This window comes from Trachypithecus francoisi, unplaced genomic scaffold (genome assembly GCF_009764315.1).
Source record: "Trachypithecus francoisi isolate TF-2019V2 unplaced genomic scaffold, Tfra_2.0 Contig00680, whole genome shotgun sequence".
NCBI lineage: Eukaryota > Metazoa > Chordata > Mammalia > Primates > Cercopithecidae > Trachypithecus > Trachypithecus francoisi.
Genome location: NW_022680817.1, coordinates 31773 through 59032, shown reverse-complemented (window position 1 = coordinate 59032; position 27260 = coordinate 31773). Strand labels below are relative to the sequence as shown.

General features: G+C 42.3%; 1 gene segment (V, D, J or C); it reads left to right on the top strand.

The window, feature by feature from the left end:
- The first annotated feature begins 15544 nt into the window (after window positions 1–15544).
- On the top strand, window positions 15545–26336 carry LOC117087686. The segment is given in 4 exon segments: window positions 15545–15690; window positions 15815–16094; window positions 23904–23929; window positions 26233–26336. Coding segments are annotated over 4 exon segments (465 nt in total).
- Window positions 26337–27260: the final 924 nt, after the last annotated feature.

The following is a 27260-nucleotide window of genomic DNA, read 5'->3' as shown; positions in this document are numbered from 1 at the left end:
TGTTTTTCAAAAAAAAAAGGGGTAAAATCAATAATCTCAGCTTCCACCTTATGAAACTACATAAAGACAAGCAATTTAAATCTGAAGTAGAATATGAGGAAAATTAATAAATATTAGGGCAGAAATCCATAAAACTGCAAACAGAAAAAGCGACACTAAACACCAAGCAAACCAAAGACTGGTTCTTTGGAAAGAACAATGTTGTTTAGTTCCCATGTATTTGAAAATTTGGGGGTTACAGTTTCAATATTGATTTCTAGTTTGATCCCTCCATGGTCAGAGCACACATTTACTATGATTTTAATTACTGCAAATGTGTTGAGACATTAAGTGGGCAGAATATGTCCTATCTTGGTATGTGTTCTGTGGGCACGTGGAAGAAAAATATGTGCATTTCTATTGTTATGGATTAGAGTATTCTATAAATGTCAGTTAGATGCCTTGGGTTGGTGATATTGTTGAGTTCTTCTATATCCTTGCCAATTTTTTATGAATTGTCCTATTAAAAATTAAGAGGGAGTTTTGAAGTCTCCAAGTGTAATTGTTTTGTTAGTTTCTGCCACATGCACTACATTGCTCTCTTGTTTGGTGTCTATGCACTTAGAACTGCTCTGTCTTCTTTCCAAAATGACTTTCTTCATTATGTAATGTACTTTTCTGTCCCTGGTAACATCTTTGGCTCTGTAGTCTACTTTATCTGCTATTAGTATTTGCTACTGGTTCTTTCTATTAATATTTGCATAGTATACCATTTTCCTTCCTTTTATATTCAATCTACTTGTACTGTTAGAGCTGATGTGAGTGTCTTATAGACAACATAGAGTTGGGACATTTCTTTTTGATTCATCCATTGTTCTTTTTTAAAATTTCATACTTTACATATTTATTATATTGATAATTATTAAATATTAAGTCTGTACTCTACGTTTTTGCTGTATCTTTTTTTTTTTGTTTCTCTTTTTGCTGCCTTCCTTTGGGTTACTTGAACATTTTTACAATTTCATTTTAATTTTACCAAATTTTGTGGTATCTCTTTTTTGTAGTGATTTTTAAATTGGTTGTCATGGTATTTCCTTTATATACATAGCTTCCCACAGTATGTTGGCATCAATACATTACCATTTAAAATAAATACAGAATTTTACCTTTTTTATGTCATTTTTCCTCTCCATTATAAATAGATTGTTTTTTAAAGTAATTTCTCTGAACATACTAGGAACAAAACAGTATTATAACTTTGATACACAACTATCACACATGATTTAGCAATGCATTATATCCATCTACCTTCTCATTTTTGTAGCCTTTTGTCCCTACATTATTTAATATCCCCTCTTTATCCTTAGTTTTACCTTTCTGGGGCTTATTTTGGCTATGTTTAAAGTGGATCTACTAGCAGTAAATACTCTTAGTTTTTCTACAACTAAGGACTTCTCAACTTTTTCATTTCTAATAATACTTTTACTGGACGTAGAATTTTAGGGTAGCAGATCTTTTCTTTAAATAGTAGAAAATGTCATAATTGACACCAGATAAGAAGGTGGAAATATTTCCAAGAACAGAGGACAACCATGCTCTCAGTGAGGTGAAAGATGTCTCTTCTCCTTGCATTAGTTTCCAATATTTCTGTTTAAATTGTCACAGTCTTATTGATTTCACATGACATATATGTATTACCCTGTAGTTCTGGAGGTCAGAAGTCTCACAGAGCTAATGTTAAAGTCTCACAGAGCTAATGCAGTAGGGCTGAAATCTTTCACGCATGTCTGTGTGAAGAGACCAAACTGGCTTTGTGTGAGCAATAAAGCTTTTTAATCACCTGGGTGCAGGTGGACTGAGTCCAAAAAAGGAGTCAGCAAAGGGAGATAAGGGTGGGGCAGTTTTGTAGGATTTGGGTACGTAGTGGAAAATTACAGTTAAAGGGCATTATTCTTTTGTGGGCAGGGTTGGGGGTCACAAGGTGTTCAGTGGGGGAGCTTCTGAGATTAATTGTCCAGGAGAAGGAACGTCACAAGGTTAATTGATCAGTTAGGGTGGGGCAGGAACAAACCACAATGGTGAAATATCATCAGTTAAGACAGGACTGGCTATTTTCACTTCTTTTGTGGTGATTCAGTTGCTTCAGGCCATCTGGATGTACACGTGCAGGTCACAGGGGATATGATGACTTAGCTTGAGCTCAGAGGCCCAACATTTCTGTCTTCTTATATTAATAAGAAAAACAAAACAAAACAGTGGTGAAATGTTGGGGCGGTGAAAATTTTTGGGAGTGGTATGGAAAGATAATAGGTATTGTTTCTCAGGGCTGCTTCAAGTGGGATTAGGGATGGTATGGGAACCTAGAGTGGGAAATATTAAACTGAAGAAAGATTTTGGGGATAGAGTGATATTGTGGGGTTGTTGGAAGGACCATTTGTCATGTAGAATGATTGGTGATGGCCTGGATGTGGTTTTGTATGAATTGAAAAATTAAACAGAAGATACAAGGTCCAAATAAAAGAAGGAGAAAAACAGGTATTAAAGGACTAAGAATTGGGAGGACCCAGGACATCCAATTAGAGAGTGCCCAAGGAGGTTAAGGATAATTATTTGCTTGGTTGGTGAGTTTTGGGGTTCTATCCTTGAGTTTTTTTATGTTGTCATATGCCAGGACAGAATGATTTAGGAAAAAACAACATTCTTCCTTTAAAAATATACAGAGTCCTCCTTTTTCATCAGTGAGTAAGTCGAGGCTTTGGCAGTTTGGAGGGCAACCACAGCTAAAGAGTCAACCTGGGTCTGAAGGACTGATAAAGTTTGTGATATGTCTGTGATGCTAGCAGAGAAGTTATTAGAGAGGCTACAAAAGGTCGTGATAGAGGTTGAAATGCCTGCTATTCCAGTTCTGAGAGCAATAGTGGAGGCAAAAGTCCTAAACCGATAGGCAAGGGAATTAGTAGAATAACCCTTTTTTGTCATGTTGGTGTCATGAGGGGAACAGGAAGCTGTTTGTTCCCATTTGCAAATTGAATTTTGGGAGTAAGGAAAAGTAGTGTGCATGTGCCAGTCCATTAGCATGTAGACACATATAGGTAGAGGATCCACAAAGGAAGAAGAGACCTTGTGCAAGGCAAAACTGGAACTGCAAAGTGAAAAGATGAGAAGGAGTACTAAAAGATGTGTCTTGTACCCAGACTCCTAGTGATCCAGCTAGTGTGGCAGCCATCAGAGGTTGTAGTGGGGACTGATGGAGTAACTGCATAGAGGGGAAGGTTCGATTTGCATGGTGTATGAGAAAGTGTCGAGTGTCTATGAGCAATCTTTCACTGTTATTTATGGGGCTGGGTATAAGCAAACAAGAAGAGGTCCTGGGAGGAGTGTCTGAAGAGCAAGAGGAAGGAAGCTAAGGATGGAGTGAAATACAGGGTAAATGTCTTCCTAAGCAATAATTACTGCTAATGTTTTTAAGTTTGTCAGTATTGATAGAGGGTTTATCTGTAACAGGGAGCTGGAAAGCCCCAATTGTTTGAGTGATGTGTGTAGCTGGGCTTTGAAGATGAAGAGTGAAGGAACATCGAGAAGGTGAAAAGTTACCCGGGGGAATTCCAGTGGGTATTTGCCGAGAGATGCATAAAGGAGCAGCTACAGGAATAGCAGCTTGTGTTGTGAGGGGTCCAAACATTGGGGGAATAGAGATGATATAAGGAGAAAAGTTTTTTAAGGAAGCTTTTTAAGAAGGGTGGCAGCTTGCTGATGTGGAATGTCTGGGGAGGTCTTGCTATACCTGTCTAGAAAGTAAATAAGTTCTTCAGGAGGGTAAAGGTGAGGGCTGTAAAAGGAAGTTCAGAGGTATTGGGAGACAGGAGATGTTATCCAGTGGGTATGAAAGGCAGGGACAGCTGTATAGGCACAAAAAGAAAGGAAAATGCAAAGCCTGCAATTGCTCGCTAAGGAGGGATTAGAAATGGCTAGGAGAGAATGAGTGAGACTGATAGTGTGGTGGCGATAGCTGGAGAGACGGAGAGGATAGCATAAGAATGGGAAGGAGAATAAGAGTGACTATAAAAGTAAAGAATAGGACTTCATCAGGGTGGAAGCATTAGGTGTGTCCTGCCAGCAAAGATCATCTATCCACTCCAAGAGGGAGTCAAGAGTGGCAGTTTGGCGATAGGACCAGGAGATATCAGCTGTGATGGTTTGGAGAAACAATGTAAATCGATATTGTAAACAAGAGCAGGGCACTTATGAGTAGTTGAGAATGGTGACTAGAAGTATGACTAGACAGAAGATAGTAGGGATGACAAGTTTTTGGGGTGCAGTTCAAGTAGTGGGGTTGACTGTGTAAAGCCCTGTTGCAAAAAGTAGAGTAAGGATGAATAGACCTAATAGAATGAAGGGACATGCTAGGCTCATAAGGGTTATTACTGTTTTTCAGAAATGCGAGTGAGTTTAAGGGAAGTAGGGGAGAGTACTTGTGACTTCCAGGAGAAAAAGGAAAGATCAGGCTTGCTGTCCGATGGACACAGCTTTATTCAGGAATGGTAAACCCAATGGGGAGGGTCCTTCAGACAGACAGCAATTGGGGTGCTATAGATGACTAGGTAGGGTTCAGTCCATCAAGGCTGTAGAATTTGAGGGGTCAGACTCTTAATAAAACTGATTGTCCATCTAGGGTGTCTTCATATGGCTGGGAATCTGGGGGAGGCAAGAGAAGATTAGCAGCCTGGCAAATTTCCTGTCTAGCTTGCTGGAGGACTGCAAGATAGTTGCCCAGAGGGCTGGTGTCTGGGATGAGGTTGGAGCCAAGCAAGAAAGTGAGTCCATATATAAGTTCAAATGGACTGTACCCTGTAGCATATTCAGAGCAGGCTCTACTTCTGAGAAGGGCAAGTGATAGAAGCATTGTCCAGTCCTTTTTAAGTTGGAAGCTGAGCTTGGTGAGGTGTGTTTTTAAAAGACCATTAGTTCTTTCTACACTTTCCAAAGACTGAGGATGGTAGGGGGTATGAAGTTTCCACTGAATATCAAGAGCCTGAGAGAATGCTTGGGTGATTTGACTAATAAAAGCAGAACCACTATCAGATTGAATAGAAGTAGGGAGACCAAATCAGGGAATTATGTCTGCTAGAATGGAAGAAATGACTGCAGTAGCCTTTTCAGAGATAGTGGGAAAGGCCTTGACCCATTTGGTGAAGCTGTCGATCCAAACTAGGAGATATTTAAATTTACAGACATGGGGCATATGAGTGAAGTCAATCTGCCAATCTTGTGTTGGAGTAAATCCACGAGCCTGATGCATAAGAAAAAGAGGAGGCCTGAGAAAGCCTTGGGGGCTGGTGGCATGGTAGACACAGCATTGAGAGGTGATGGTCTTAAGGATGGATTTCCATGAAGAGAAGGAGATGAGGGGCTGTAGGAGGCAAGCCAGAGCCTTGTATCCCACGTGGAAGTGGTCATGCAGGGAAGAAAGCATGGACTGAGCTTGTGAGGCAGGAAGAATGAATTTTCCATGATTTAAGAGCCACTTGCCCTGAGTTGGAAAAGACTGGTATAGCAAGTTTTCAGAAGAGTAGGTGGGAGTGATAAATGACGAAGCAAAATACTAGCCCTCTGGAGTGGGAGCTGGAATATTAGTGGGTGAGGAGGCATTGGCTATTTCTTTTGCTGTCCTTTTGGCATAGGCATGTCGTTTTGCAATAAGATGTGTAGGTTTCTGGTGTCCTTTACAATGAATGACTCCAGGCTTGGCCAGTAGGAGAGCAGCCTTAAGAAAGGCCTTTATTAGGGAGGCATTGATAATGGAAGGGGTTTGTATGGTAAGGGAGCCTGTCTCAGCCCCGATGGCAGCATGGTTATGGAGGATGTGGAAAGCATATTTGGAGTCAGTATAAATGTTAATGTGCATTCCCTTAGCGAGAGAGAACACACGAGTTAAAGCAATCAGTTTGACTTGTTGGGAAATGATGGAAGGAGGAAGCGCAGCAGCTTCGATAATAGAGGTGTGGAACACGACAGCATATCCAGCTTTGGCTGGTGAAAATTGATTGGGTGGTCTGAATTTTGAATTGGAAGAATAGAAATGTGAGGAAAGGGGGAAGATGCTATGTGTATCAGGGAAATACAGTCTTGTGGTTCAGGACTTGTGTTGGGTACTAAGTGAGAAGCTGGGTTGAAATAGTGCCCATGACCAATAGCTACTGTTGAGGTTTCAATAAAGAATGAATAGGACTGGAGGAGTCGAGGAGCAGACAGTAAGTGTGAAAGGTGTGAGGAGGATATTAACACTTGAAGGATGTGAGAACTGTAGAGGATAATTGGAGCATAGCTTGTGATTTTGAGGGCTTCCAGAAGTATTACAGCAGCAGCTGCCACTGCAAACAAATATGAGGGCCACACCAGAATTGTGAGGTCAGGTTGTTTTGATAGAAAGGTAACAGGCCATGGGCCTGGCTCCTGTGTGAGGACTCCAGCAGCACAGCCTTGTATTTCAGCTGTGTGTAAGGGAAAAGGAAGGGACGAGTTGGGGAGTGCTAGTGTGGGAGCTGTCTCCAGGGCCTTTTTGAGAAAGCAAAAAGAAGAATGGGGAAATGACTTAGGGTCTATGGTATCAGTTAAGTTACCATTTGTGAGCTTGTAAAGTGGTTTGGTGAAGATAGCAAAGCCTGGTATCCAGAGTCGGAAATATCCAACAATGCCTAAGAAGGAAAGGAGTTGTTGTTTGGTGGTGGGGATTGGGGTCTGGGAGATTAACCGAGCATGTTCTGCAGGAAGGGTGTGTGTATGTTGATGGAGTATTATATCGAGATAGGTAACTCTAGGGGGAGAAATTTGTGCCTTGGAGGGGGATACTTGGTATCCCTTTGAATAGAGATGTTAAAGAAGCAGGATAGGGTCCTGTTGGGAAGATTGGTAAAACGAGCTGCAAAGAAGAAGATCATCAAAATATTGAATAAGGTGGGAGGCAGATAGGTGAAAAGAAAGCAGATCATGAGAAAGGGCCTGGCCAAGGTAGTGTGGGCTGTCCCTGAGGCATTGGGGCAGAACAGTCCAGGTGAGTTGTTGGGATTGGTGGGTGTCAGGATCAGTCCAAGTAAAGGCAAAAAGAGGCTAGGAGGAGGGATGCAACGGGATAGTAAAGAAGGTGTCTTTGAGACTGATAACAGAATAGTGAGTTGTGGAAGGGGGTATTGAAGATAGGAGGGTGTACATGTTTGGCACTATGGGGTGGATGGGAAAGACGATTTGATTAATAAGGCAAAGATCCTGAACCAACCTGTAAGATTTGTCCGCTTCCTGGATGGGTAGGATAGGGGAGTTGTAAGGAGAATTTGTAGACTTTAAGAGGCCATGTTGTAACAGGTGGGTGATAACAGGCTCTAGTCTCTCAAAGCCTGTTGTGGGATGGGATACTGGTGTTGAGCAGGGTAACAGTGATTTTAACGGAATGTTAAGGGGTGCATGATCGGTCACCAAAGAAGGAGTAGAGGTATCCCATATTTGTGGATTAAGGCAGGGTGACACAAGGGGAGGATGTGAAGGAGGCTTTGAACTGAGGAAAAGGGTGGCAATGAAATGTGGCTGTAGCCCAGGAATAGTTAGGGAAGTGGATAGTTTTGTTAAAATGTCTCAACCTAATAAGGAAACTAGGCAGGTGAGGATAACTAAAAAGGAGTGCATAAAAGAATGTTGCCCAAGTTCTCATCAGAGTTGGGGAGTTTTAAGAGGTGTAGAAGCCTGGCCATCAATACCCACAACAGTTATGGGGGCAAGGGAAACAAGTCCTTGAAAAGAAGGTAATGTGGAGTGGGTAGCCTCCATATTGATTAAGAAGGGGATGGACTTACGCTCTACTGTAAGAGTTACCCAAAGTGTCTGTGATGGTTCAAGAGGCTTCTGAGGTGATTGGGCAGTGTCAGTCTTCAGTCACTAAGCTGAGAAGATGTGGGAAGGAGTCAGTCAGAGAACCTTGGGCCAGAGCTCCAGGAGCTCTGGGAGTGGCTGCCAGGCGAGTTGTACAATCCAAATTCCAGTGGGGTCCTGCATAAATGGGACATGGCTTAGGAGAATCCTGGGCTGTGGGCATTCCTCAGCCCAGTGGCCAGATTTCCAGCACTTGAAGTGAAATCCTGGGGGAGGAGGTCCTGGAGGAACATGGGCTGCTGTGGTTTGGGCATTTTGAAGTTCTTGTATGCTGGAGACGTGACTGGGGTTTCTTTCACAGTGGGGGCAAGTAATTGCAACTCAGAAATACGTTGCCGCTTGGCTGCTGCTTCTCTATCATTGTACACCTGGAAGGCAAGGTTAATTAAGTCCTGTTGTGGCATTTAAGGGCCAGAATCTAATTTTTAGAGCTGCTTCTAATGTCAGGAGTGGGTTGGATAATAAAATGCATACTGAGAATAAGACGACCTTCTGGAGCCTCTGGGTCTAGGCCAGTAAAGCGTCTGACGGTTGTTGCTAAATGGGCCATGAACTGGGCTGGGTTTTTATATTTGATGAAGAAGAGCGTAAACGCTAACTGATTTGGGAGAGGTCGGATAAGGGAAAGGGAGCATTAACCTTGACTACGCCTTCAGCTCCAGCCACCTCTCTAAGAGGAAACTGTTGGGCAGGTGGGGGAGAGCTAGTCACAGAACAAAACTGTAAGCCAGACCAAGTGTGAGGAGGGGAGGTAATAGGAGGGCCATAGGTTGGGGTAGCAGAGATTGAGGAAGAATTGGGACCTGGCTCAGCCTGGTGAGGAGCAGCCTGGGGAGGAGGGGAGAGGTCAGATGGGTCCGTAGAAAAGGAGGATTCAAAGGACTCAGAGGTTGGGTTGGAGGCTGACGGAACAGACAGGAGAGAAAGAAGAAAGATTTGGCATGAGTCACATTGGGAGCAGAGACTAGGGAGGGGCCGATGTGTAAAGAATAAAGTAAAGAATGCCTGGACGTGCAGTACCTCAGACCGTTTGCCCATTTTCCAACAAAAATCATCCAGGTCTTATAAGATGGAGAAATCAAAAGTGCCATTTTCTGGCCATTTGGAACCATTGTCGAGTTTGTATTGGGGCCTAGCAGGATTACAGAAGAAAACAAGGCATTTAGATTTTAGGTCAGGCAGGAGTTGAAAAGGTTTTAAGTTCTTGAGAACACAGGCTAAGGGAGAAGGGGGAATGGAGGTGGAAGATTGCCCATAGTGAAGGAGATAAGTTTAAAGAGAAAGGGAGAGACATGGAGAAGGGGGTGGTAAGCAGCCTTGGGCTGTAATGTGGGTGAGCAGCCAAAGCAGGCATCCCCACAACTGACTTGCCACCAAGGGAATGTGGGTGAATGACCAAGGCAGGCATCCCTACAGTGACCAGACACCAATGGAATGTGGGTGAATGATCAGGGCAAGCATCCTCATGATTATCAGAAACCAAGGGAAAACTGCCTTCCTGAGTCTGTGAATGGTGCCAGGGTTTTGGGCTCACCAACAAAATGTGTCTCCTTTGTGTCTACTACAGAGGAAAAAGAAGGGAAATTGGAAGGACAGGGAGATTGAAGGATAATGAGAGAGACTGAAGAAGAGAGTGAAAAGACCGATTACTTGATTCAAAATTGGTGAGATGTTGCTTGGGCTGGTTCCTACCCGAGGATGTAGATGGATCTCGTGACGAGTGAGGGCAAGGACAGTGGGCCGGTCTCCCTAAAGAGTCCCCCTGTCCTAGGTTTCAGCACCAAATGGTATGCATGTCCATGTGAAGAGACCACCAGACAGACTTTGTGTGAGTAATAAAGCTTTTTAATCACCTGGGTGCAGGTGGGCTGAGTCCAAAAAAGGAGTCAGCAAAGGGAGATAAGGGTAGGGCAGTTTTATAGGATTTGGGTAGGTCGTGGAAAATCACAGTTAAAGGAGGTTGTTGTTTTGTGGGCACAGGTGGGGCACAAGAGGTCACAAGGTGCTCGGTGGGGAGCTTCTGAGATTCACTGTCCAGGAGAAGGGATGTCACAAGGTTAATTGATCAGTTAGGGTGGGGCAGGAAGGAATCACAACTGTGGAATATCATCAGTTAAGGCAGGAACTGCCTATTTTCACTTCTTTTGTGGTTCTTCGGTTGCTTCCAGGCATCTGGATGTATATGTGCAGGTCACAGGGGATATGATGGCTTAGCTTGGGCTCAGAGGCCTGACATAATCCTTCTGGAGGCTCCAGAGGAGTGAACTGGATCCTCTGCTTCTTATCTTCCAGGCACTCCCACATTTCGGTTCCATGGCCCCTTCTTTCCTTAAATCACATCCCTCCCCAGTGTCCCACTCCTCTCTGACTGCAAGCCTCCTCTTCTATTTAAAGCCTTGTGACAATATTGATTTAATCTTCATAACCAGGTTGCTTATTCTCAAACTCCCAGAAAACCAGGGTTCTTGGTCTCATGTCGGTTTGGATAAAATGACACTGACATATGTGGAGTGGTTTTAAGGAGAAAAGTTTAATATACAAGAATGAAGGAAGATGAAAACAGCTCCCCTGCACAGAGAAAGAGGGACAGGGGATTGCAACAAAGAGAAATTTCCATGTGGGGCAGAAAAGTAGCTGCTTATATGAGGAAGCTGGAGAAGGTGTTGTCTGATTTGCATAGGGCTAAAGGGACAGGTTTGACCAGGCATGTCATTCACGTAGCCTGTGGAAAACACTGGCCTTCCCATGGTAGTCTTTTTAATATGCAAATGCAGGTTGTCATAATGTTCTACAAACATGGGGATATATGGAGACTGCCATGTTGCGAGAAACACGTGGGAACAAGGAAGAAGTGGGAATCGCCATGTTTGGGTGAATCCAGTTTCTAATGGCTGGCATTTGCACAGGAAACCTTCTCGGCCTGGCTCCAAGAGCCAGGGCTTTCCAGCTAGACAAGAAGCATTTCTAGAGCTGCTTTAAAAGAACAAAACCTTCCCAAGGACCCCTTTTCCTCTCTATCTGCCTAAAATAATTTCTTCATAACTCCTGTATTATTTAGGTTCCAGAGACAGGACACAGACATCTTTTGGGTGGAGACATTATTCATTCCACCAACAATAAACATCTTCCCCAGAATTGTCCTTCTCTAAAGTAAAATTTTAAAAATCGTGAAGTATTTTTATGAATCAAGAGAACTGGACAAAATCTTAGACTCAGGTTCCTCTAATTTGGGAGTTTTATCTGCTGGGGTTTGCTCACTCCACTGTCTCTAATGTAGATTTATTGATATGTAGATAGTTTTTGAGGATTTTTAAATTTTGTGACCCAGTGTAAACAAAACACTATCTGAGACAGGTCTCAATCAATTTACAGGGTTATTTTTCCAAAAATATGGCTTATGGCCTGTGACACAGCCTTAGGAGGTCCTGCAAACATGTGCCCAAAGTGATTGGATTACACATTGGTTTTATGCACTTCAGGGAGCACAGAAATTACTACAAAGACATAAATCAATACATATCAGATATACATTAGTTTGTCCTGGAAGGGTGGGAATTCTTGAAGAAGGGGATTCCAGGTCATAGGTGGAGTCAAAGCTTTCCTTACTGGCTACTGGTTGAAAGAGTTAAGCTCTGCCTAAAGAGTAGAATTCACCATAAAAAAATGCTTGAGTTAGAAAACGGGGGTTCTTGTCATGCAGATGAATCCTATGGGTAGCAAATAAAGTAGACAGTGAATGTTGCTTATCAGACCTTTAAAAACATGTCAGACTCTTTGGAAAAGACTTAGTAAGGGGAGGAGATTCTCTACAGAATGCAAATTTCCCCCACAACAGACAGCTTAGCAGGGCCACTTCCGAATAGGTCAAAGAAATATTTTTAGGGTAAAATATTTAGAATTTCTTGAGGGCCTATTATCTGTCACGTTGGACTATGATATCTTATTGCTACAAAGTATCTGTTTTGTCAGTCGAAAGATCTCTGTTGTAGTGATAATGCTGGTCAGTTGTGTCTGAACTCCAAAGGGAGGAGAGTATAATGAGGCACATCTAAACCCATGTGCCAGTCATGGCCTAACCTAGTTTTTCAAATTTCTTTGAAGTTGTCTCTGCCAAAAGAGGAGTCCATTCAGCTGATTGGTGGCCTACAACTTAATTTTTGGTTTTAGCACGTAGAAAAACAAAATCACTGCACAAATTCAATCTAAAATAGATTGGTAAAGACAAATTAAGAGCTTCCTGAATATTTCTAGATATCAAAGAAAAAGAAATTATTAGAATTCAGATGAGAAATACCCCTCATACAAAAGATTAATGATTTTTTTTACTATCTTGGTTGGGTCCACCAGCAATGAGGATTCCTGTTTAGGCAGCAAATTTACACTGGAGGGAGGGAGGAGGAAAGTGAGGAAGGGAACAGAAAATGAATGGTAAAAGACACATCAACAACCCACCTGACTCAGGATAACTGAAGATCAACCACTTGTGGAAACATGGACTAAATTCCTCTGGGCTGTTCCACCTGAGAGATGAGGAAGCTGGGGTATGTATACACCTCATCCGTCCTCACTGATTATGAGCTGTCTCTCTTGTTCTCTTTCAAGCTGCGCTATAACAGATTCCTTGTCACTGTGTAATTCATAAGGAGGCACATATTTATTTTCTCGCACGTCTGGAGAATGGGAAATTTAAGATCAAGGCATGGGCAGGTTAAGGTCTGCTTTCTTTGCTTTCAAGATGATACCTGGAGTTTTGGGTCCTTCAAAGGAAGGAAGGTCGTGTCTTAACATCACAGAGGAGCAGCAGAGAGAGAGACAGATCCTAGCCCTATAATCCCTGTTTATAGTAGTATTCATGTATTCCACTAGAGGGCTCCACCCTGATGACCTAAACACATCCCAATAGGCCCCATATGGCAATACCATTACACTGAGAATTAGCTTTACAACAGATGGATTCTGGAGGACACAGTGAAACCACAGAACTTTCCTAATAAGGGAGGAGACCACCCCTCATATCGTCTTATGCCCAATTTCTGCCTCCAAAGAAAGAAGAAGTAAACACTAAAAGGCAGAAATGAAATCCACAGGCAGACAGCCCAGCACGGCACCCTGGCCCTGGTAGTTAAAGATCGATCCCTGACCTAACTGGTTCTGTTATCTCTAGATTACAGACATTGTATGGAAATGCACTGTGAAAATCCCCATCTTGTTTTGTTGCAATCTAATTACCGGTGCATGCAGCCCCCAGTCACATATCCCCTGCTTGCTCAACCAATCACGACCCTCTCACATGCACCCCGCTTAGAGTTGTCAGCCCTTAAAGGGACAAGAATTGCTCACTTGGGGACCTTGGGTCTTGAGACAGAAGTCTTGCTGATGCCCCCGGCCGAATAAACCCCTTCCTTCTTTAACTCAATGTCTGAGGAGTTTTCTCTGCGGCTTGTCCTGCTACATTAAGAGACACCCATTCCAGCCCATTTGTTCTGCAAAGCATGCAGGCAGCATTCTCTGCCCAAGACCATAAAGAACGTAAGACATGTATATTGCCATGGAAGTGAGCAGAGGTACAGCAAAGGGAAAGCCCTAGACTACAGATGGGGACTCCTACATTCATCCTGGTACAGTTAACCCTTGAATAACTTGGGTTTGAAATTTGCAGATCCACTTATATTTTCTTCTGTGTGTGTCACCTATGAGCAAGCACTTAATACATAGAAAATATATTTTCTCATTTTCATAGTTTTCTTAATAACATTTTTTCTTTAGCATACTTTATTGGAATAATAGACTATATGATATAAATAACTTTAAAAAATTGTTTATCAACTGTTTATTTTATCACTATGGCTAGCAATCAAAAGTAAGCTATTAGTACTCAACTTAGAAATGCAAAAGTTCTACACAGGTTTTCAACTACACCTGTGCTCAGTACTCCAACTTCCACATTGTTCAGGGGTCAACTGCCCTTTCAGTCTGTAGCTGTATCTCTCTTGAACAGCATCTTGGCAGGTGGGTTGCAAGTAAAGCAATCCGGTACATAGCATCTCAAACTGTGCTGCATTGGTATGATGATTATGTAAAGCCAAAGGCATTTAGAAAGCAGCAAATGCACTAAACGGCTTTTCCTAAACATCCCTTATCTGCCTAAAGAAGAATCTCCAGAAGGAAGCGAATTGTCACGAAAATTCTTCTGAGAATCTTTATATCAGGGAAGATTAATATCAAAGAAGAATCTAAAATAGAAGAGACTGGAAGTTGATGCTTTATCCAGACAAGCTTTTATCTGTTCTTTTGAGGACACACTTCTGTTCTCATCTATTCTCTCCAGGTTGCCTACACTTCACAATTCCCTCTTCCCTAGAAAGAAATATAAACAACTAGATCTCATTGAGTTACCTGGGTAATCACCCTGCTATGATATCCTACTACACTTCAAATGAATTTTGTTTTCCTTTTCTCTTATTAATCTTCCTTTTGTCAGTTTATTTTCAGCAAACATTAAAGGACAAATGGAACTTTCTTGCTTTCTCCCAATATAAGCAAGTTCCCTTAAAATTCAGGCTGCTTACAAAGCAGCAGGAAGGTTTGTGCACAGGCTACAGCACTGTGGTTTGGCTCCCCTAGTCAGGCATCAGTAAAATTTTGTACAGCCTAGGCTGTAGCCCACTGATGCCACTGCTACTGAGCCAGGCTGGGACATTTTGGGCACATTAGAGATGTGAGATATATCAAGTGCAAATCCCTGTCCAATTACCTCTGGATCCAACTGATTTCTCCATGTACATAGGCAATTGCTTGATACAAGATTGGATGTCTCCTTCCTGAAGATGTTATCAAGGAGACTGTTGTCTGGGTCAGGATCATGTCCCCACTCACTGATAAAAAGTAAAAAAGAAAAGTGGTATTAATGGTGCATGGGAGGGACCTGCTTCATTCAGCGGTTACCTTCACTAAGAGAGATGAATTTTGGGAAATAATACTCAATGGCAGAAAAGAAGGTAGACTATGAAGGTGCCCAAAACAAGAATAAGGTGCAGCTCATTTAGTCTATGAGTATTACAGAGACCTGCACCTCTTGATAATGGTGGATCTGTGAGTGCTGCGTGCGTTGAGAAAACATGGTATCATCTCTGCTTCTGTAGTAAATTGTCTGATCTCATACTGGTAAGAACAATGGCATAACATCATTACCTAATACTTACAAATACATGTAGCATCATGTCAAAAAATTTTATTTTTAATTTTTTTACATAGGAACAATATTAAACTCAGAGAAATGTTGCATGTATATGACAAATACCCCCTTCCCTAACCAGAATCATATGAGTCTTTTGAAGACTTGAGAATTGTACCATCTAACATTTTACCATGGGTTTCCTACAAACTACTATATTCTCCTAAATAATCCCCACACACCAATGAAATACACTGCTCCATAGACTCCTGAGGAATATTTCAAATTGTCAAAAATAAACCATAAAATATTTCTCATAACAAAATAGTCCCTAGTAGAAACACATTCTCTGTGGACAAATTTGTGCTACCTGGTCTTACCTGGGACACCTGGGGACACTGAGCTGGTGTTCAGTTACTGACATGAGCCAGCCCTGCAGCTGTGCCCAGACTGCCCCATCCCTGCTCATTTGCATGTTCCCAGTGCACATCCTCCTGCCCTGAAGACTTCTTAATAGGCTGGTCACACTTTGTGCAGGAGTCAGTCCCAGTCAGGACACAGCATGGACATGAGGGTCCCCGCTCAGCTCCTGGGGCTCCTGCTGCTCTGGCTCCCAGGTAAGGAAGGAGACACTAGCAGTTGACTTAGCTCAGTGTGCTCACTACTGCTTTGCTATTCAGGGAAATTCTGTGACAACATGAATAATTGTGTGGACATTTGTTTTTATGTTTCCAATCTCAGGTGCCAGATGTGACATCCAGATGTCTCAGTCTCCATCCTCTCTGTCTGCATCTGTAGGAGACAGAGTCACCATCACTTGCCAGGCAAGTCAGAACATTTATAGTAATTTAGCCTGGTATCAGCAGAAACCAGGGAAAGCCCCTAAGCTCCTGATCTATGCTGCATCCACTTTGGAAAGTGGGGTCCCATCAAGGTTCAGTGGCAGTGGATCTGGCACAGAATTCACTCTCACCATCAGCAGCCTGCAGCCTGAAGATTTTGCAACTTATTACTGTCAACAGTATAGCAGTTACCCTCCCACAGTGTTACACAGCCGAACATAAACCCCAGGGAAGCAGATGTGTGAGGCTGGGCTGCCCCAGGTGCTCCTCCTGATGCCTCCTTGGGCTGAGACTGTTCCTCAGATGCAGCCACACTCTGATGGTGTTGGTAGAGGAGGATATGAAGTCACCTCTGCACCTGAATTCTTTTCTCTTTCTCAGCCCCAACTACACAGACATAGCAAGGCCTCTGCTGATTTAATAAAGACAGAGATCATGACACCTGAAGAGTCTAGTTTATGGCTTCAGTTGGAATTCATATAACACAGAAGAAGCCACTATAGATATTCTAACCTGAAATTGAAATTGTCTTAATAAAGAGAATTAAACTACTAAAGTCTAAATAAAATGTACAGATAAATCTCTAAATTTAATGTTTTATTTGCAAAGAAATATTTGCCAAGTGGGGCATACAGGAAAACTCAGTGGTCTTTAATGTATTGGAAGAATGAAGAGAAAGTTACCTTTTTATGAAAAAGGGAAAATATTACCTATGGCTCTTGGGGAAAGTTCATTGGCACTAGTAAGGCTTGGGAGCTGGCAAGCTCAGGCTGGTAAGCAGTGGTGGACAAATTGAAACCTAGAATAATAACAAGCTATCTCAGATGTTATGGATCAATTTGATTTCAGGTTACAAGAAGCCAAAGCAGTGAAGCTTGCAGAGAATTTTGTTTCTGAAATACCAGGGATTCGGTATAGATCCTGCTGCTCACCACACAGAAAGTCAATCACTAAGACAACAAGTACCGCCAATGAACAGGCTTTAATCAGGTGCCGCACTCAAGGAGATGGGGCACCATTCGCAAATGTATCTCCCTGACCAACTAAAATTAGGGTTTATATAGCAGGGAAGAAACGTGGGAAAACAGGAATTGGCGAGGGGTAAGGACGATAATTTGGTCAATAGGAAGCAGGAGGTCAGTTAGGTAATCATAATGGGCAAGGGGTCTGATGTCTCACTGTCCCAATTCAGTGATATGTAAGTTTCAGCTCTTTGATAGTATCTGGGAGGCCTGTTCATTGGTTTACTGGCAGAAGAAAAAAAAAAAAAAACCCTCAGGTAAGACAGATGTAATTATCCTGAGTTTTAAGACTGGGGGTGTCAATTTCTATGTTTATTCAAAAAAACATAAACATTAGTTCCATGGGATAAGGGGGCCTATTTTAATTGCATTCTAGAAACAATATTTTGTACCCTGAGTTCCTTTCCCCTCTGGTTTCTTGGCTCTGTTGGGTATGACAAGAATGACCCAATTCCTAAGATTCATTTTCACACTACAACTTTTCAAAGCCAAGGATACAGTAGTCATGAAAGCTGATATTAGAAGCAGGATTCTCTGTTGCTCCCTCAGAAAACAGAATGCATGTGCCCCTGAAGTATGGGCTGTTTAACCATGTGGTCCTCAGTCCTGTCTGAAGCTTAGGGGTGGGGTATTGATGCTCTCAGCTTCCTACAGCATCGTTCCAGGTGTTTCTCCAGTCCTCATCTCTGTCCCTGTGTCTGTCTTAGGTACCAATGGAGAATATTGAGTCATCCTTTTCTGACTTCCAAATCTTATGGGAAGACTTCTTATTGGGCAACTCTATAAGAAACAAGAGAGGCAAAAAGGGATATTTATGTAAGTTAAAATGAGGCCCCTGTGAGGCCTCGTGAGACCAAGGGTTCTTGGTCTCACACTGCTTTAGATAAAACGCCATGGAAATACGTGGAGTGGTTTTAAGGAGAGAAAAGTTTAATACACAAGAAGGAAGGAAGAAGAAAACAGCTAAATAGCTCCCCCATACAGAGACAGAGGGATGGGGATGGAGAAAACTCCATGAGCAGTGGAAAAGTGGCTGCTTATAGGAGGAGGCTGAAGGAGGTGGTGTCTGATTTGCATAGGGCTCAGGGGATTGGTTTAACCAGGCATGTCATTCACGTAACCTGAGAAAAAACTAGCCCTCCCATCCTAGCCATTTAATATGCAAATGTAGGGCACCATAATGTTCTACGCACATGGGGATATGTAGGGGCAGCCATGTTGCCAATCACATGTGGGGGCAAGGAAGAAGAAGGTGGGAATTGCCATGTTTGGGTGAACCTAGTTTCTCATGGCCTTTTTGCACATCAAAGCTTGCCAGCCTGACTCTAAGAGTCAGGACTTTCCTACTAGAAAAGAAATATTTTTGGAGTTGCTTTAAAAGAAACAAAACCTTCCCAAGGACCCCTTTTCCTCTCCATCTGCCTAAGATAATTTCTTTATAACTCTATAGAACTTGGGTTCCAGAGACGAGGACATGGACATCTTTTGGGATGGGGACAGTATTCATTCCACCAAATTATATATATTTTTCAGACCTCTGAATCCAAACTAATCCATCATATCCCCTGTGACCTGCATGTGTACATCCAGATGGCCTGAAGCAACTGAATCACCACAAAAGAAGTGAAAATAGCCTTAACTGATGACATTCCACCACTGTGATTGTTCCTTCCCACCCTAACTGATAGGATATAGTCTCCCCTGCCCTTAAGAAGGTACTTTATAATATTCTCCCCCACCCTTAAGAATGTACTTTATATGGCTATCCCAAACCTGTAAGAACTAATGATAATCCCACCACCCCTGCTGACTCCTTTTTCAGACTCAGCCCACCTGCACCCAGGTGAATAAACAGCTTGTTACTCACACAAAGCTGTTTGGTGGACTCTCTTCACACAGACACATGTGACAATATTCCCCAAAATCGTCCTTATCTGAAGTAAAATTTAAAAAATAACAAAGTATTTTTATGAAACAAGAGAGCCGGACAAAATCTAAGACTTAGTCAACTTGTGAGTCCTCTAACTTGTGAGTTTTAGCTGTTAAGGTGTGCTCACTGCACTGTCTCTACTGTAGACTTTTGGATATGTATATAGTTTCAGAGGATTTTTTAATTTGATGACCCAGGGTAAACAAAACAGTATCTGAGACAGGTCTCAATTTATAGGTCTATTTGCCAAAGATAAGGCTTATGGCCTGTGACACAACCTTAGGAGGTCCTGCAAACATGTGCCCAAGGTGGTTGAATTACACATTAGTTTTACACATTTTAGGGAGATGCAGAAATTACACAAATGCAAAGACACAAATCAATATACATAAGATATACATCAGTTTGTCCTGGAAAGGTGGGATATCTTGAAGCAGGGGCTTCCTGGTCACAGGTGGATTCAAAGTTTCTGATTGGCAACTGACTGAAAGAGTAAGCTCTGCCTAAGAATTGAATTTATCATAAAGAAGTGCTTGAGTTTAGATAAGGGGCGTGGAAGCCAAAGTTCTTGTCATGTAGATGAATCCTATGGGTAGCAGACAAGTAGGAGGAGGGGCTTATCAGACCTTAGAAAAAAAATGTCAGATGCTTTGGGAAACACTTAGTAAGGGGAGGAGATTCTCTGCAGAATGCAAATTTTCCCGACAACAGGCAGCTTTGCAGGGCCACTTCAGACTAGGTCAAAGAAATATTTTTAGGGTAAAATATTTTGATTTTTTTCAGGGCCTATTATCTGTCATGTTGGAGTAAGGTATCTTATTGCTACGAAGAGTCTGTTTTGTCAGTCCAAAGATCTCTGTTGTGATGATAATGCTGGTCAGTTGTGTCTGAACTCCAAAGGGAGGAGAACATAATGAGGCACATCTAAATCTACCTGCCAGTCATGGCATAACCTAGTTTTTCAGATTTCTCTGAAGTTCTCTCTGCCAAAAAAGAAGTCCATTCACCTGGTTTGTGGCTTACAACTTAATTTTTGGTTTCAACACACAGAAAAACAAAATCACTTCACAAATTCAATGAAAAATAGATTGGTAAAAACAAAACAAAACAAACAAGAAATTTAAGCGCTTCCTGAATATTCCTACATGTCAAAAAAAATAAATTATTAGAATTCAGATGAGAAATATCACTCATACAAAAGATTATTATTATTATTATTTTTAGTACTTAGTTTGGCTCCACCAGCAATGAGGATTCCTGTTTAGGCAGCAAATTTACACTGGGAGGAAAGGAGGAAAGTGAGGAAGGGAACAGAAGATGAATGCTAAAAGACACATCAACAACCCACCTGACTCAGGAGAACTGAAGATCAACCACATGTGGAAACATGGACTAAATTCCTCTGGGCTGTTCCACCTGAGAGATGAGGAAGCTGGAGTATGTATACACTTTTCACTCACGTCCATGTGAAGAGACCACCAAACAGGCTTTGTGTAAGCAATAAACCTTTTAATCACCTGGGTGCAGGCTGGCTGAGTCCAAAAAGAGAGCCAGCAAAGAGTGGTGGATTATCATTAGTTCTTACAGGTTTTGAGATAGGTGGTCAAATTAGGAACAATGTTTTGTGGGCAAGGGTGGATCTCACAAAGTATACTCTCAAGGGTGGGGAGAATTACAAATAATTTTCTTAAGGGTGGAGAGATTACAAAGTACATTGATCAGTTAGGGTGGGGTAGAAACAAATTACAATGGTGGAATGTCATCAGTTAAGGCTATTTTCACTTCTTTTGTGGATCTTCAGTTGCTTCAGGTGATCTCGATATATATGTGCAGGTCACAGGGGATATGATGGCTTAGTTTGGTCAGAGGCCTGACATTCCTGTCTTCTTATATTAATAAGAAAAATAAAACAAAATAGTGGTGAAGTGTTGGGGTGGTGAAAAATTTTGGGGGTGGTATGGAGAGATAATGGGTGATGTTTCTCAGGCTGCTTTGAGCAGGATTAAGGGCAGCGTGGAAACCTAAAATGGAAGAGATTAAGCTGAAGGAAGATTTTGTGGTAAGGGGTGATATTGTGGGATTGTTAGAAGAAACTTTTATCCTACAGAATGGTTGATGATGGGCCGGGCGCGGTGGCTCAAGCCTGTAATCCCAGCACTTTGGGAGGCCGAGGCGGGCGGATCACAAGTTCAGGAGATCGAGACCATCCTGGCTAACATGGTGAAACCCCGTCTCTACTAAAAAGTACAAAAACTAGCCGGGCGAGGTGGCGGGCGCCTGTAGTCCCAGCTACTCGGAGGCTGAGGCAGGAGAATGGCGTAAACCGGGAGGCGGAGATTGCAGTGAGCTGAGATCCGGCCACTGCACTCCAGCTTGGGCGACGCAGCGAGACTCCGTCTCAAAAAAAAAATGGCCTGGATACAGTTTTGGATGAACTGAGAAACTAAACAGAAGATACAAGATCCAAATAAGAGAAGGAGAAAAATAGATATTAAAGGACTAAGAATTGGGAGGACCCAGGACATTCAATTAGAGAGTGCCCAAGGGGTTCAGCATAATTACTGGCTTGGTAGCAAGTTTTGGGGCTCTATCCTTGAGTTTTTTTATTTTGTCATACACCAGACCAGATTGGTTTAGGTAACAACAACACTTCATTTAAGAATATACACAGTCCTCCTTTTTCAGCAGTGAGTAAGTCAAGGCCTCGGCGGTTTTGGAGGACAGCTGCGGTTAAAGAATCAACTTGGGCCTGGAGAACTGATAGAGTTTGTAATATGTCTGTGATGCTAGCAGAGAAGTCATTAGAGAGGCTACAGAAGGTTGTGACAGAGGTTGAAATGCCTGCTATTCCAGTAAGAGCAACAGTGGAGGTAGAAAGTCCTAACCGACAAGCAAAGTAATTTGTGGAATAACCCTTTTTTGTCATGTCAGTCATGAGGGGAACTGGGAGCTCTTTGGTACCATTTGCAAATTGAATTTGGCAGTAAGGAAAACTAATGTGCACGTGCCAGTCCAATTAGCAGGTAGGCACATGTAGGTAGAGGATCCACAGAGGAAGAAGAGACCTTATGTGAGGCAAAACTGGAGATGCAAAGTAAAAAGATGAGAAGGAGTGCTGAAAGGGGTATCTTGTACCCAGACCCCTGGGAATCCAGCTAGCGTGGTAGCCATCAGAGGTTGTAATGGGGACTGATGAGGTAACTGCATAGAGGGGGAGGTTCAATTTTCATGGTGTATGAGAAAACGTTGAGTATCTGCTAGCAAACTTTCACTGTTATTTTCAGGGCTGGGTATAAGTAAACAAGAAGAGGGCCTGGGAGGAGAGTCTGACAAGCAAGGGGATGGTAGCCAAGGATGGAGTGAAATACAGTGAAATACAGGGTAAGTGTCTTCCTAAGCAATAATTACTGCTAATGTTTTAAGTTTGCCTGTATTGATAGAGGGCTTATCTGTAATATGGAGCTGGAAGGCTCCATTGTTTCAGTGATATGTGTAGATGGGCTTTGGAGAGGAAGAGTAAAGGAACATTGAGAAGGTGAAAGGTAACCCAGGGGAATTCCAGTGGGTCTTTGCCGAGAGATACATAAAGGAGCGCCCACAGGAATAGTAGTTTGTGTTGTGAGAGGTCCAAATATGTGGGGAGTAGAGTTGATAAGGAGAAAGGTTTTTTAAGGTGTGGAGGAGGGTGGCAGCTTGCTGATGTGAAATGTCTGGGGAGGTCTTCCTGGACCTATCTAGAAAGTAAATGAGTTCTTCAGGAGGGTAAAGGTGAGGGCTATTAAAGGAAGTTCGGAGGTGTAAGGAAACAGCAGATGTTGTCCAGTCTGCATGTAAGGCAGGGACAGCTGTGTAGGCACTGGAAGAAAGGGAAATGCAAAGCCAGACTCTGTTTGCTAAGGAGGGATTAGAAACGGCTAGGAGAGAATGGGTAAGGTTGATGGTGTGGTGGAGATAGCTGGGGAGATGTAGAGGGTGGCAAGAGAATGGGAATGAGATTAAGAGTGAATATAAAAGCAAAGAATAGAACTTCATCAGGGTGAAAGTATTGGAGGATCCCCTGCCAGCAAAGATCATCTATCCACTCTAAAAGGGAGTTAAGGGTGGCACTTTGGGGATAGCACCAAGAGATATCAGCTGTGATGGCTTGAAGGAACACTGTAAACGGCAGTGTAAACAAGAGTAGGGCATTTGTAGGTAGTTGAGAATGGAGAATAGGAGTATGACTAGACAGAAGATAGTAGGGATGACTAGTTTTTGTGGCTCAGTCCAAGTAGTGTGGATGACTTCGTAAAACTTGTTGCAAAAACTAGGGTAAGGACAAACAGACCTAACAGAATGAAGGGAGGTATTAGGCTCATAAGGGTTATTACTGTTCTTCAGAAATATGAGTGAGTTTGAGGGAAGTAGCGGACACTACTTGAGACTTCCAGGAGGAAGAGGAGGGATTAGGCTGGCTGTCCAATGGACACAGCTTTGTTCTGGAACTTAGGAACTACGCATCAATATTTATACTGACCCCATATCCTGGACCAGCATGCTGTTTTATGGGCTGAAAGGTTCCTCCCTATGCAAAGGTCCTCCATCATTAATGCCTCTTTAATAAAAAAACCCTTCTCAAGGCTGCTTTACTTCCAAAGGAAGCTGGAGTCATCACTGCAAGGTCCATAAAAAAGCATCAGATCCCATCGCTCAGAGCAGCGCTTGTACTGGTAAGGTAGCTAAAGAAGCAGCTAGCATTCCAACTTCTGTCCCTCACGGCCAGTTTTTCCTTCTCGTCGGTCACTCCCACCTACTCTCCCACTGAAACTTCCACCTATCAATCTCTCCCACACAAGGCAAGTGGTTCCTGGACCAAGGAAAATATCTCCTTCCACTCTCACAGGCCCATTCTAGTCTATCGCCATTTCATAGCCTCTTCCATATAGGTTACAGCCACTACCCGCCTCTTAAAACCTCTCATCTCCTTTCCATCGTGGAAATCTATCCTTAAGGAAATCACTTCTCAGTGTGCCATCTGTTATTCTACTACTTCTCAGGGATTGTTCAGGCCCCCTCCCTTCCCTACACATCAAGCTTGAGATTTGCCCCCGCCAGGACTGGCAAATTGAGTTTATTCCCAGGACTGGCAATTGAGTTTACTCACATGCCTCGAGTCAGGAAACTAAAATACCTCTTGGTCGAGGTAGACTTTCACTGGATGGGTAGAGGCCTTTCCCACAGGGTCTGAGAAGGTCACCGTGGTCATTTCTTCCCTTTTGTCAGACATACTTCCTCAGTTTGGCCTTATCACCTCTATACAGTTCGATAACAGACCAGCCTTTACTAGTCAAATCACCCAAGCAGTTTTTCAGGCTCTTAGTATTCAGTGGAAGCTTCATATCCCTTACCATCCTCATTCTTCAGGAAAGGTGGAACGGACTAATGGTCTTTTAAGACACACCTCACCAAGCTCAGCGTCCAACTTGAAAAGGATTGGACTTTTACCTCTTGCAATCACCTGGGCACAGGCGGGCTGAGTCCGAAAAGAGAGTCAGCAAGGGTGGTGGATTATCATTAGTTCTTATAGGTTTTGGGATAGGTGGTCGAGTGAAGAGCAATGTTTTGGGGGCAGCGAGTGGATCTCACAAAGTACATTCTCAAGGGTGGGGAGAATTATAAAGAACCTTCTTAAGGGTGGAGAGATTACAAAGTACATTGATCTGTTAGGGTGGGGCAGAAACAAATTACAATAGTGGAATGTCATCAGTTAAGGCTATTTTCACTTCTTTTGTGGATCTTCAGTTGCTTCAGGTGATCTGGATGTATACGTGCAGGTCACAGGGTATATGATGGCTTAGCTTGGGCTGAGAGGCCTGACATACACTGATCCTGTCCTCACTGATTATGAGCTCTCTCTCTTGTTCTTTTTCAAGCTGCTCTAACAGATTCTTTGTCACTGTGTAATTCATAAAAAAACAGAAATTATTTTCTCACACTTCTAGAGAATGAGAAATGTAAGATCAAGGCATGGGCAGGTTAATGTCAGCTTTCTCTGCTTTCAAGAAGATGCCTGAATTCTTGAGTTCTTAAAAGGAGGGAAGGCCATGTCTTAACATGACAGACAAGAAGAAGAGAGAGTGAGATCCTAGACCCATAATCCCTGTTTATACTGGCATTAATGTATTCCACTAGAGGGCTCCACCCTCCTGACCTAAACACATCCCAATAGGCCCCAACAGGCAATACATTTACACTAGAATTATCTTTACCACAGATGGATTCTGGAGGACACAGTGAAACCACAGAACTTTCCTAAGAGATAAACATTCCAGGCCAGCAATGCATGCAGGCTGAGTTCTCTGCCCAAGATCATAAAGAACATAAGATATATGTGTGTGTATATATATATATATGGCCATTGGAAGTGAGCAGAGGTACAGCAAGGGCAAAGCCCTAGATTACAGAAGGGGACTGCTACATTCATGCTGGTACAGTTAACCCTTGCATAACTTCAGCTTGAAATTTGCAGATCCACTTAGATTTTCTTCTGTGTGTGTCACCTGTGAGCAAGCACTTAATAAGTAATAAATACATTTTCTATTTTTACGATCTTATTGATAACATTTTTTCTTTAGTATACTTTATTAGAAGAGTAGAGCATATAATATATCAACTATTTATTCATCACTAAGGCTTTAGTCAAAAGTAAGCTACTAATACTTAAGTTAGGGATGCAAAAGTTATACACAGGTTTTCAACTGGTCAACTCACTCACTTCACCAGGTCAGTGCACAACCTCCACATTGTTCAGGGGTCAACTACTCTATCAGTCTGTACCTGCATCTCTGGAAGGATTCTGGCAGGTGGATTGCAAGTAAAGGAATCCAGAAAATACATCTCAAACTGTGCTGCGTTGGTATTATGATTATGTGAAAACAAAGGCATTTAGAAAGCAGCAAATGCACAAAAGACTTTTCCTAAATATCCCTTATCTGCTTAAAAGCAGATTCTCCAGAAGGAAATCAATGATCAAGAAAATTCTTCCTGGGAAATTTTATATCAGGGAAGATTAACACAAAACAGGAATCAAAAATAGAAGAGTTTGGAAGTTGATGCTTTACCCAGACAGGCTATTACCTATTCTTTTGAGGATGCGCTTCCATTCTCGTCTTCTCTCCACGTTGTCTACACTTTCCAATTCCCTCTTCACTAGAGAGGAAATATGAACAACTGGATCTCATTGAGTTATCTGGGTAATCACCCTGCTATGATATCCCACTGCACTTTAAGTAAATTTTGTTTGCCTTTTCTCTTATTAATCTTTCTTTTGTCAGTTCATTTTCAGCAAACATTTAGAGGACAATTGAACTTTCTTCCTTTCTCCAGTATCAGTAAGTTCCCTTAAAATTCAGGCTGCTTACAAAGCAGCAGGAAGGTTTGTGCACAGGCTACAGCACTGTGATTTGGCTCCCCTAGTCAGGCGTCAGTAAAATTTTGTACAGCCTTAGGCTGCAGCCCACTAAAGCTGATATAGTTGTATCCACTGCACCTGCTGCTGAGCCACGCTGGGACGTTTGGGGCATATTAGAGATGTGAGATATAATGAGTGCGAATCCCTGTCCAGTTTCATATGAATCCAACTGATTTCTCCATGTACATAGGCAATTGCTTGATAAGGGATTCAGGATCTCTTTTCTAAAAATGTTAACAGGGTCGCTGGCACCTGGTTCAGGATGATGTCCCCAGTCACTGATGAAATGTAAAAGAGGAACGTGTCATTGATAGTCCATGGCAGGGACATGCTCCATGCCGTGGCCACCCTCACTAAGAAAGATGAACGTTGGGAAATAATACTCAATGGCAGAAAAGAAGGTAGACTATGAAGGTGCCAAAATGAGAATAAGGTGCAGTTCATTTAGTCTCTGGGTACTATAGAGACCTGTAGGTCTTGATAATGGTGGATCTGTGAGTGCTGCGTGCATTGAGAAAACATGGATCATCTCTGTATATCTGTAGTAAATTGCTTGATCTTATAGTGGTAAGAACAATGGCATAACACCATTACCTAATACTTAGAAATACATATAGAGCATCATGTCAATAAATTTTATTTTTCATTTTTTTAGAAAAGAATAATATTAAAATCACAGAAATGTTGCAATGATAGGAAAAAGTACCTACTTCCCTAATGAGAATCATATGACAGTCTTTTGAAGACCTGAGAATCCTACCATTAACATTTTACTATGTATTTGCTACAAACAAGAATATTCTCCTAAACAATCCCCATACACCCATGAAATACATTACTACATCGATCACTGAGGAATATTTCAAATTGTCCAAAAAAAAAAAAATACCTAAAAAATGCTTCTTATAACAAACTAGTCCCCAGTAGAAACGCATTTGTTACA